This window comes from Hemiscyllium ocellatum, chromosome 8 (genome assembly GCF_020745735.1).
Source record: "Hemiscyllium ocellatum isolate sHemOce1 chromosome 8, sHemOce1.pat.X.cur, whole genome shotgun sequence".
Taxonomy (NCBI): Eukaryota; Metazoa; Chordata; class Chondrichthyes; order Orectolobiformes; family Hemiscylliidae; genus Hemiscyllium; species Hemiscyllium ocellatum.
Genome location: NC_083408.1, coordinates 24055912 through 24069146, shown reverse-complemented (window position 1 = coordinate 24069146; position 13235 = coordinate 24055912). Strand labels below are relative to the sequence as shown.

The following is a 13235-nucleotide window of genomic DNA, read 5'->3' as shown; positions in this document are numbered from 1 at the left end:
CACTGTGTAATTAAACTAGAGCAGTCACGATGGGTTTACAGGCACCTATGGCTACCTTTTGCATCATATCAGCTCTGTTGGTCTGTGATGTACAGCAAACCTTTTATTATCCAGTAACTATGGCACCAGGAATGTGCTGGTTGATCAAATATTCCAGATAATCAAGAGGTCCACATAATCTAGGTAAAAATACACACTAAATAATAGAAACATGATGCAGGAGGTATACACATCACTGTTATACCTGATTTATGGCATAAATCACTTCAATAATAATGCAACTTTGCCTTAAATAAAACTTCCTGGGAGGGAGCCTTCTCACTTGCATCCTTGGATATCACGGTAGTTCACAGTATTTGAGGAGAAATTGACTCAACAGTGAATCAACTGTTGATATTTTGCGTGGCCATTCGATTGAACAAGTATATTTACATTAAGTAAGTAAATTAAATAATTATGATTATTAGACAGAATAATACAGAAACTTCATGGTATTTGAACTATATAATGTTTGCCGGTTCATAAGGTGCCGGTTAAACCAAAGCTTGCTGAGTTTAAATCGAATGTGTACACCCTTCTTCCCTTCAGTGCATGTAGACCAATTTGTTTCTTCATTTTGCTGATTTTCTTCTTGAAATAGACCCATTATGGTCACCAATGTATGTCATAATTAACAACAATTTATTAATTTAGCACCTTTGATGAAACAGAATATCCGAAAGTGCTTCAGTGGTGCATTGTAAAACATAGTCAAGCACTAAGCCAGGTAAGGAGATAACGTGGTTAAAACGATAAGCTTGACCAAAAAGTCTTACAATTTGGAAGACAGGTCAACTGACAGCGGGTGCAGGGATGGTGCAGGAGCTTACAGCCCAGTTGACTAAAGACAGCACATGGCAGAGCAATTAAAAATCATGCCTGCATGAGATAATTTTACATATCTTCAAGGGTTGTGGGGCTGTAGGACATCTTAGAGATAGGGAAAGGAGAAGTCCTGGAAGAATTTGAAAGAAGAGGGTGTGAAGACTTGTCTAGAGCTGGCACAGATTAGCACAGAGAAAGACATGGTGTGATTGAAGACATGGGAGGCCGAGTTTTGGATGTCCCCTTGTGTATATAGAGGGTAGAATATGAGACAGCAGCCAGGAGAGTGCTGGAATAATTGAGTCTAGAAATAAAAGTGCCCTGGATGAGGACTTCAGCAGCAGATGAGCTGATACAGCTGAAGTTGGGCAACGTTACAGACAGGGAATCTCAGTGTTAGTGCGAATATGAAGCTGTCTTGGGTCAAATATGGATATCAAGATTGTGAATAAAACTAGCTTATTCTCAAGCTGTTGCCAGGGTGTGGAGCAAGGGCCAAAGTGGTTTTACGCTTCCGAGAATTTAATTGGTAGTTTTCTCCCTCCTTCCCATATTAAATGGTAGAGTTACATTTTCCACTGTTCAATCTGCAGGGATTGTTCCAGAATCTACAGAATTTTTGAAGATGATAACCAACATATCCACAATTTCCATGGTCACTTCCTTTAGTATCTTTATGAGTACCATTAATTTCTCCAGCAATATTTTGTAATCATATCAATCTCCTTCAATTCTTCCTTCCCAATATACACTTGCCTCTCCAGCATTTCAAGGAAATTTTCTGTGCCATCTTCTGTGAACTAAAGTAGTTGTTTTATTGCTCTGTCATTTCTTTGTTCTCCATTATCAATTCACCCCTATTCAAGATTGTACGGGACTCAACATTTGTCTGCACTAATCTTTTTCTTTTTAGGTATAGGGAGAGGGTGAATAGGCTGGGGCTGTTTTCCCTGGAGTGTCAGAGGCTGAGGGGTGACCTTATAGAAGATTAAAAAATCATGAGGGGCATGGATAGGATAAACAGACAGCATCTTTTCCCTGGGGTGGGGGAATCCAGCACTAGAGAGCATAGGTTCAGAGTGAGAGGGGAAAGATATAAAAGAGACCCAAGGGGGAACTTTCTCACACAGTGCATGTATAGAGTGAGTTGCCAGAGGAACTGGTGGAGGCTGAAACAATTACAGCATTTAAAAGGCATCTAGATGGGTACATGAATAGGAAGGGTTTAGAGGGATATGGGCCAGGTGCTGGCAGGTGGAACTAGATTAGATTGGGACATCTGGTTGGCATGGACGAGTTGGACCAAAGGGTCTGTTTCCGTGTTGTACATCTCTATGACTCTATGACACGCATATTGGACCTCTTGGAGTGATTTTATATTGTGAGTTTACTTTCATTTTAAGATTTTTTTATACATATATTTATTGAAAAAAGGATTATTTTTAATATTACAACAAATCCAAATCATTACAATTCAAAAAAGTACAAAGAAAATGCACGGAATATAAGGGCCAACTAAATACATAAATAAATAATAACTAACAACTAACTAATAAATAATAAAACAGCTCAGCAAGACAAAACAATAGCTCTCGACAATTGAGAGCATTAATTTATTCATATTCATATGTTTGTAATTCTTCCTCTCTGGGTGTTAGATTCATTAAACACAATTGTTATGACTATATAAAAGCCCTTATTAATGTGGCAGACAAGTCTGTGCCCAGGTAATCCGAAAAGGATTGCCATGTTGTATGGAAACTCTCAGTTTTATGGTGCACTATACCGGTAAGAAAATCCAAAAGGATACGCTCCATGATTAGTTTACACCAGCCTGAAAAACACAGGGGATTTTCAGACACCCATCCTAGCAGAATGATTTTTCTTGCGCAAAAGGTAAGGATATTGGAAAAAAAAATTTTATGCGCACCTAAAGGCAGTACACTAGCCAGGTCAGGAAGAAGAGAGACTAGATCCTTCTCCACTTTTGTCCCCAAGCTCCTCTCTATTTCATCAACCACAGCGCTCCAGTATGTCCGGACCAGAGGCAGGACTAGAGACAATGAGTGAAAGTACCCGTACTCATTTTGTACTTGGGACGTGTTGAAGATACTCCCGCTTTAAATTTTGAGAGATGATCCGGAGCCAAGTGGACCTTGTGGAGAATCTTCAACTGCAAGGCCAGGGTCCGATTGCAAATTGAGATCTTTTTGACATTTTCCCAAATATCTCCCCACATCTCAGAGGAGATCTAAACACCCAGCTCTCTCTCCTTACAAAGCCACTCGGCCTCATCCAAGGAGCTATCCCCCAAAAAGGTGATAAAGAGCACTACCACAAAGTGTGTCCTGAGCACTGAGCATCCTCTTCTCCATGTCGGAAGTCAGTTGGAAGTTTAGTTCTTTTTTGAATGAAGTCTCTGATTTGAAAAAAGCAGAAGAGGTATCTGCTAGGTAGCTTGTACTTGTGAGCTAACTGGTCAAAAGGCATTAGTATATCTCCCTCAAACACACTCCTAACTACCAAGAGTTTGAACCCAGAGTCCATCATCCCTGGTCAAAAACCCAGCATGCCAATTACAGGCATAAGAAATGATGTTTTGGCAATATTGCCTTCACTTTGCTGCATTGCCCTCCATGCTGTAACAGTACTGATGACTATTGGATTTTGGCAATATTCGTTAACTGTCCTCATTTTGTCCAGGAACATCAATCCAGTAAGGGGGCACCCTGCCTGAGAAGTTTTGATATCTAACCATATTGAAAGTGGGCCCCCATGGGCTCAATCACTCGCGTAAGATAACAGCGAATTTAATTGATAGTTTTTATATCTGGGAGGTTCACACCTTCCAATCTGTGGGGTAGTTGTAAATTAGTTAATTTAATAAGGGGTTGCTTACGATACCAGATGAAAGAAATGAACCAATTGTTCATTTTCCTGAATGTTTGCCTAGAGAAGATCAAAGGGAGCATTCACATAGCATACAATAAGCGGAGGAGAATGTTTATTTTAATGAGGGCTATCTGACCTAGCCAAGAAATGGGAAGTGCCTCCCACCTTCACTGGTCCTGTTTGGTTTTGTCAAATAAATGGGCAAAATTAGCTTTAAACAGCTGATCAAAAATGGGAGTAATGAATAGACATAAATAAAGAAAACTCTCCCGTAACCATTTAAAGGGAAATCGGGATTCACCCTCGAAACCAGGCACTTTTGGGACACCACCCATAGGCATGGCCTCCGATTCTGCAAAGTTGATCTTGTAACCCATAAAAGTGCCAAACAAATTGACGCTTGTATCCAATGAGGTACCGAAACTCCTGGATTTGGCAAAAAGGTAAGAATATCATCCGCATACAATGTAATCTTGTGTGACTTTGATCTCACTTCTGCAGCAGATATATTGGGACCCAACAAATGGTCTTCGCCAGCGGTTCAATCACCAATGTAAAGAGCAATAGTGAGAGTTGCCCTGACGACTACCCCTGAGGATATTAAAATTGCTTGATTGCACACCATCGGTAAGAACCGCAGCTAAAGAGGGTCACTGTAAAGAACATTCACCATCTGATAAAGGCTTCACCCAAGCCAAATTGCACTAAAGTATAAAAAAAGTACGGCCACTCAACCCTATCAAATGCCTTCTCTGTACCCAGAGAGATCATTAATCCCTGGACAGACTGTTGTTGACACGCTTGGATCACTGAGTAAAATCCTAACATTATTAGATGATCTGCGGCACTTTATAAAGCCTGTCTGGCCCTCTTTAAGAATGGAAGGCAACACAGTTTCTAGCTTTATTGTAAAGATCTTAGAGAGAATTTTGAAATCAAAGTTCAAAATGGGCTTTTCGGAAGCACAGTTCTCCCGGGTTTTCCCTTTTTTAAGAATAAGAGAGATATTGACCTCTCTTAAGGATGGCAGAAGACAGACATGACTATATGAATCATTGAACATGCTGAGCATCAGTCCTGACAGTATGTTTATAAATCCTTTACAAAATTCACTGGGACGTTTGTCAGTACCAGGCACCTTTCTGCTCTGAAGCTGCTTCACAGCCTCTTGCACCACTTGCACTGATAATGGGGCATTAAGGAAAGACTCTTGTTTGGAGGTTACACCTGGGAGATCCAGATTCTTGAGAAAAGACTCCAGCCTAACCAGCCCATCCTCAACTTTCAGACTGGTATAATTCGGAGTAAAATCTCCGAAATGCTGTGTTAATCCTTTTAGAATCACAGATTAGGTTTTCAGCACCTTCCCTGATCGAGGTGATGACTTGGGAGGGCGGGGGGCTCTTTTTCCTGGCAAGAAACGCTAAGTACTTGCCTGCTTTATCATCATGCTCAAACAACCTTTGTTTTGCAAAAGTAAGCTCCTTCTTAGTTGTTTGTGTGAGCATGGAGTTCAGTGTAGATCGAAGTGCTTAGCCAACGAGGGCCATTTTAAAGTAATGCCTTCTTGACTGCCTTCAGCCATGTTTCGAGCAGATGTTCCTGCTCACTGTTCTGCTGCTTCTTACTGGCAGAGTAGGAAATAGCTAAACCCCGAGCCTAAGCTTTAGCAGTTTCCCAGAAAATGGATGGATTACTGGCCGAGCCTGAATTAATATCTAGGAATGCCCTGAATTCACTGGAGAAATACTCAATAAACGTACTATCCTTAAAGATGAAGGGATCCATTCGCCAGTATCCTGAACCTACTATAGTGTCCTTACTCTTGACCAATAAGTACACTGGAACGTGATCAGAGATAGTAATATTCCCAATTGCACAGGATGTCACCGAGTCCATGTGTGCTGTTGGGTTCAAAAAGAGATCAATCCTGGTGTGACACTCATGCAGATTGGAGAAGAAATAAAATCCCTGCCTGCAGGGTGGGGATGCCTCCAGACGTCCACCAACCCTAGTTCAACACACAATTCCTCCAACTGCTTACATTGTAAAGAGGGTACTGGGGGGCCTTTGGGCAATCTGTCTACCATAGGATCCATAAAACAATTACAACACCCCTCATGATAATATGATGAGACACAAGACTAATCAGCTTAGAGAATGCATCTACCAGAAATTTGAAGGGATGAGCTAGGGAGCAGTAAACATTTAAAATACCATATTCTTCTCCATTTATCATGGCTTTAAGGATTATGAACTTCCCGTATGTGTCTTCAGCATGCTCTATTAACTTAAACGGGAGATCCCTCCTGACATGTATGGCCACTCCCCTACTCCTAATATTAAAATATGAGAAATAATCCGATCATAACCACTCTGCTGCAATTTCAAATGTCCCTTATCATCCAGATGCGTCTCTTGCAATAAGACAATACCCACCCTTTCCTTTGTAAGACTGGAGAGTACCTTTTTCCTCTAACTGGCGAGTGGCTCCCCTTAATATTCCAGGCACACCATTCAGGCACATCAATAGCCATAACATTCTACAGCAACATTTAGACTCCAGAAATGAAGAACTCAAATTACAACTCGCTGACCCTCACTGAAAGAAAATCCACAGACCATAACAACTACAAAAACCAGAACAGCTACAACTAACAAATCTACAAAACTTTCAAAAACTATGTACAACAAAGAACAACTGCATGTAAAGTGCCAATTTACCCCCCCGCTCAGATTGGGCACCTACACACCCCAAGACCCTGTTTCCCGCTCCATTGCCAATATGGCAACCAAGGTAGTTAAATACCAGAACCCAGCTTAAACTGCCCGTACATAGGCATCTAGCCATCCCAACCACCATCTTAACTCCTCCTGGCTGGGGCTGCACCACAAACACAGGCAGAAAAAGGGAAAATTAAAAAAAAGAATAGTAATGTGAACAAAGGTGTTAAAAGTAAATACCTGATTCATCCCCGGTATAGCTTAACTTAGAAGCTAGAAGTGAATATTCTGTCCATTCCCGAGTGTAATTTAACGCAGATTATTACCAACAAGAAAGAAAACCCCAACTAGACTTCCTTTAAGAAGAACTGACCCAAACAATGCTATTATCTGTACCTATTAAATTGTCTAGGCTAAGTTAGTGTGCCCACAAAGTTTCTTGCTTTCTCTGGCGAGTGAAGTAAGTGTACAGATCCATTAAAGGCAAGCCTAAACACTGCTGGATACCTTAGAGAGTACTGGATCCCAAGCTCTCTTAATCTTTTCTTGATGCCAATGTAGGATTTCCTTTTCCAGATCACCACTGCCGAGAAGTCCTGAAAAAACGTGATCCTGGAGCCCTCGCAAACTAAAGCCCCTGGATCCTTCCTTTGGGTTGTGAAAGCTTCCATGACTCTTTGTTTATCTCGATAATTGTGGAACTGCACCAGGATAGAGCTCTTTTAATTTTCATTTTTCCCATTTCAGCTTCCAAGCTAAGAAATTCTGGCATCCACTTCGCAAAGAATTCCATTGACTGCTCAACAATTTTTCCCTTGGCAGACCAACGATACCAAGATTCTTCCTTCTGCCCCTGTTCTCAAGATCATCAACATGATTGAGTAGACCACGGACCAGCATTTCCAGGGCTTTGATCTTATCCTTAGTTTAGTCAATCTTGGCCTCCAGCACTGTGACTCGGCGTTCGACCTCGTCTGACCTTATCCCGAGGTCACCCAGCTGTGCTCATCCTTCTGAAGCATAACAGATATCTGGGCCAGCTTTTCCTTGATCTGCTTTCCCAGCATCTTGCGAGACTTTGTGAGCTCTGTGAGTAATCAGGTCCAATGCACCAATGAGTTGGGCTGCGGCCCCAGCCTCCAGTGAGCTCCTTTCTTTCTTTGGCATTTCCTCACGACGGGAATGAAGGTAAGTAAGATTTTAAGGTTCTACGGCTCTTTAATAGACTTTGTATGTAGAAATTACTTGACTGGGTGGGCTGCAGCTCTGCCTCGCCTGTGTTGTAGTGCAAAGTCCAACAAAGCTGTCATTCCAGATCGCTGCCATCTTGGATCCCCCATTTTTTTCCCTCTTAATCAACTTCTTGAACCTTCTTTGCTAAATTCTACACTGCTCCCAAACCTGAGGTTTGCTACATTCTCTAGTAAATTGATATGGCTCCTCTCTGAAGCTAGTATTACCTTCAATTTATTTTGTTAGTCATAGTTGAGCACTTTTCCTTTTGTGTTCTTTCGTCTAAAAGGAACGCACAGGTCGTTCTGCAATAATGCGATAGTTGTGTTCCTCTGCAACCTCGTGCTATGGAAAGACGCTATCGAAAATTGCACTGTGGAAGGTCGCTAATAGAAAATTGCAATACCCGTTCGGTAGATGGTTCGTGTTATCCAAACAATGCCCACAGTTTGTCAATCACGATATAGCCAATTCGTGCTGACGAAATGCATATTATAGCAAAACAACTGTACAGCTATTGCAATGCATGCATTCATTCCCTAGACACTAACTATTGCCTACCCAAGTCACGCCTTTCAATGAAGTTACCCAATATATAGCAGCCAACTCACCCCTCACATCTTTGTAAATTCCTTCATTGAAATTTAGGACCCTAGTCATAGAGTCATAGAGATGTACTGCATGAAAACAGACCCTTCGGTCCAACTCATCCATGCTGACCAGATATCCCAACCCAATCTAGTCCCACCTGCCAGCACCCAGCCCAGATCCCTCCAAACCCAACCTATTCATATATCCATCCAGATGTCTTTTAAATATTGCAATCGTATTAGCCTCCATCACTTCCTCTGGAAGCTCATTCCAATCATGCACCACCCTCTGTGTGAAAATGTTGCCCTTTAGGTCTCTATTATATCTTTCCCCTCTCACCCTAAACCTATGCCATCTAGTTCTGGACTTCCCCACCCCAGGGAAATGACTTGGCCTATTTATCCTGTCTATGACCCTCATGGTTTTATAAACCTCTATAAGTCAGCCCCTCAGCCTCCGACACTCCAGGGAAAACAGCCCCAGCCTATTCTACCTCTTCCTACAGCTCAAATCCTCCAACCCTGGCAACATCCTTGTAAATCTTCTCTGAACCCTTTCAAGTTTCACATATCCTTCTGATAGGAAGGAGACCAGAATTGTACGCAATATTCCAACAATGCCCTAACTAATGTCCTGTACAGCCACAACATGACCTCTCAACTCCTGTACTCAACACTCTGACCAATATAGGAAAGCATACCAAACGCCACCTTCACTATCCTATCTAACTGCGACTCTATTTTCAAGGAACTATAAACCTGCATTCCAAGGTCCCTTTGTTCAGTAATACTCCCCTGGACCTTACCATTAAGTGTATAAGTGCTGCTAAGATTTGCTTTCCCAAAATGCAGCACCTCACATTTATCTGAAGTAAACTCCATCTGCTACTTCTCAGCCCACTGGCCCATCTGGTCAAGATCCCATTGAAATCTGAGGTAACCTTCTTCACTGTCCATTACACCTCCAATTTTGGTGTCATCTGCAAATCTACTAACTATACCTCTAATACTCGCATCCAAATCATTTATATTAATGACGAAAAGTAGTGGACCTAGCACTGATCCTTGTGGTCACAGGCCTCCAGTCTGAGAAACAACCCTCCACCTCCATCCTCTCTCTTTTACCTTTGAACCAGTTCTGTATCCAAATGGCTAGTTCTCCCTGTATTCCATGTGATCTAACCTTGCTAACCAATGTCCCATGGGGAACCTTGTCGAAAGCCTGACAAACGTCGATATAGACCACGACCATTGCTCTGCCCTTATCAATCCTCTTTGAAGGATACTTCTTCAGAAGCGGTTACTTCCTCAAAAAACTCTATCAAATTCGTGAAACATGATTTTCCATACACAAAGCCGCGTTGACTATCCCTAATCAGTCCTTGCCTTTTCAAATACATGTACATCCTGTCTCTCAGGATTCCCTCCAACAACTTGCCCACCACCGACATCAAGCTCACTGGTCTACAGTTCCCTGGCTTATCCTTACCACCTTTCTTAAAATAGTGGCATCATGTTAGCCAACCTCCTAGGGAAGTCTTCCGGCACCTCACCTGTGACTATCAATGATACAAATATCTCAGCAAAAAACCCAGCAATCACTTCCCTAGATTGCCACAGAGTTCTCGGGTACACCTGATCAGGTACTGGGGATATATCCACCTTTATGCATTTCAAGACATCCAGCACTTCCTCCTCTGTAACATGGACATTTTTCACGATGTCACCATCTATTTCCCTACATTCTATACCTTCCATGTCCTTTTCCACAGTAAACACTGATGCAAAAGACTCGTTTAGTATCTCCCCCATCTCCTGTGGTTCCACACAAAGGCTGCCTTGCTGATGTTTGAGGGGTTGAAAAATGTTGAAAAATGTGGTGCTGGGAAAAGACAGCAGGCCAGGCAGCATCTGAGGAGCAGGAGAATCGACATTTCGGGCATAAGCCCTTCTTGAGTGTATACCCGAAACATCAATTCTCCTGCTCTTCGGATGCTGCCTGGCCTGCTGTGTTTTTCCAGCACCACATTTTTCAACTCTGGAACTCCAGCATCTGCAGTCCTCACTTTCTCCTAGTTGATCTTTGAGGGGCCCTAGTCTGTCCCTAGTTACTCTTGTGTCCTTAATGTATTTGTAAAAACCCTTTGGATTCTCCTTAACACTATTTGCTAAAGCTATCTCATGTCCTCCCATTTTTTTGGACTGGGCTGCTTCACTTTCTATCCCAATGGAGAATAAGGCAAGTCTTATCACATTCCTCTTTGATCACCCTCTCCTCATTTGGCTTCATTTCCCTTTATGTGGCATGATGTCAACTTACACTCTGATGTGCACTATTACATTGTTAAAAGCACTATATAAATGAAGGTCATTGTTGCTTTGAAAACTGATAGCAACAAGGATCCAACAAAAGATAAATATAACTTCTCAAATGAACAATACTAGTGACAAAATCACAACTTTAACTGATGCCTGATGAGAATTCCACTGGGTTTGGCTTCAGGAGAAAGTAAACAGAGATACACCTATTTAAATAAAGATATTACAACTTGGAATCACTTCATACCTGGCCTGACAAGGCTGGCAGGAATTGGCTGGGTTGACTCTGAGGTAAGGCTGTTTGGTTTTTGGGCTCCACCAGAAAAGTGTTGGCTGGTATGAGGACAGTGTTTGTTTGTACTCCAGGTCTACTTCCAGATGGTGGGATACTGCCGGCAGAGAGTGGTACAGCCAAGCCATTGCCAGAGGTCAGTGAGAGGCCTTTCTCCTGTTGGAGCTTCAAGGCTTGCTGGTAAAGGAGCTGTTGTTTTTGCTCTTTCTGGAAGTAAAAAAATGTTAAAAATAATTCATTTTAATAAACACTTTAGCAGCCAGCTATGTCCAAATGCAGCAAGATCCGGACAATATCCAGTGGTAAGGAACATTTGCGCCATACAAATGGCAGGTAATGACAATCTCCAACAGGAGAGAATTTAACCATCACCCATTGATAGTCAATGGTGTTACCATCATCAAATCCCCCATTGTCAACATCCTGGAACTTAGCATTGACCAAAAACTCCACTGGACTCACCACACAGACACAACGACTACAAGATCAGATCAGAAGCTGAAATGCAGTGGCAGGTAACTCACTTCCTGCTTCCTCAGAGCCAAAGTACCATCTTCTATGCACAAGTGAGGGTGTGATGCAATACTCCCCACTTGCCTGGATTGATGCAGATCCGACACTCAAGAATTTTGACACCATCCCGGACAAAGCAGCCCACTTGATTGGCACCACATGCACATTTCTCCACTCCCTCCACCATTGTAATTTGGTAGCAGCAGTGTGGACTAACTAAGTACAAGATGCACTGCAAAAACTTACCAAGGCTATTTGCAAACCCAAGATCTCTACGATCTAGAAGGAAAGGGCAGCAGATACATGGGAACACCACCACCTGCAAGTTCTTCTCCAAGCCACTCACCATCCTGACTTGGAAATATATCACCAATACTTCAGAAAACCTTCATAAGGGCATTACGGTTCAACCGACCGCACATGGACTACAGTGGTTCAAAAAGGCAGCTACCACTGAAGGACAATTGGGGATGGGCAATAAATGCTCTGCTTGTCATAACACTAATATCCAGTGAAAGAATGTCAAAATAAAAATAGACCTTTGTAGAATTAAGAGAAATCACCTTTACTGATAATACAAATCTCAACGAGAAAATGTGGCTTCTTTATTACAATGACAATGTACATCGAAATAGTTCTAAAAACATGGTGATGCTGTGTTCCAAGCATCCAGCCACACAAGGAAATAGTTTGATAATGATAGCTTGGTCAAAGAGGCCAGTTTTAAGACAGCAGCTCAAAGGAAGAGATGGGGAAGAGCATTCATGAATGCAGGTACTTGAATGTGGAAAAACTGGAAATAAGGAATGCTCAGGAAGCCAGAAATGGTGATGTGCAGCAAATCCTGGGGCTAAGACTGGAGGAAATCACAGAGATGGGAAAAGAATAATGAAGATTTTAAAACATGCTGAACTGGGGGCCAATGCCATCAGCAAGTAATTGAAAGTTGGGCGTGAATGGCTGGAATGAGCAGATTCACCAGCAGCTGAGGCTATCAAAGACCTCAAGTTTGTGGGCGATCACACTAGGGAGGGTGCAAAGAAACAGACTGCAACAATCAAATCAATAAGTAATGAAGAAATTAGTGATGGCTTCAGCAGCAGATGAAATCAGGCAAGGGTGGAAAAAGGCATGAATGAGTCTTTCAAGTGAATATTGGAAACTTGGTTAGAAATTATGTGCAAGAGTCTAGGGGACAAAGCAGGAAATCAGCATGAATGACACTCATTCGAACAGCTGGTGTGGAGGCATTGGCCTGAATGTTTTCCTTCTGTATCACAACAACAATTCTGTGATTTTTTTTTCAGAATGCAGACAGATGCTCATCTCCAGGTCAAATTCAACAGTAGGATTGGAGCAGTCTAGTTCCAGCTCAGACTGTTGTGACAGGGAAAGAGAAGGATGGAGTCTATAGCTGCAAAATGGAGTTTGCAGCAGGATGGTGTTGGAAACCACCGCTTCGGTCTTCTGAATGTTTTGTTGGAGGTTATCTGTACTCATCAAGAACTGAATGTTGGTCACAGTGAATTTAGTGACAGTGGAGGAATGCAAATAAGTGCTGGTAAGGTAGAGCTGGATGTTGCCAGCATACATGTGAAAACTAACATTGTGCTTTCAGGTAATGTCACCGAAGGATAACATGTAGATGAGAAACTGGAGGTGGTCAAAGATAGATCCTTGGTAATAGAGATAATAGTGTAGGGCTGGGAAGAGGAACCATTGCAAGTGATACTCTGAATATAATGACAGGGATAAGAATGGAACCAGGTGAGCGAAGCTGAAAAGTCTGAACAGAATGCTGAAAGATG

At 42.1% G+C, this 13235-nt stretch overlaps 1 protein-coding gene across 1 annotated transcript in view; it reads right to left on the bottom strand.

Annotated features, from left to right (window-relative positions):
- Nucleotides 1-13235, bottom strand: part of LOC132818034 (BRD4-interacting chromatin-remodeling complex-associated protein-like) — a 64015-nt gene that overhangs the window by 36219 nt on the left and 14561 nt on the right. Inside the window, exon 4 of the mRNA XM_060828641.1 lies at nucleotides 10870-11121. Coding sequence (XP_060684624.1) covers nucleotides 10870-11121 — 252 coding nt within the window. The remainder of the gene's footprint in view (nucleotides 1-10869; nucleotides 11122-13235) is intronic.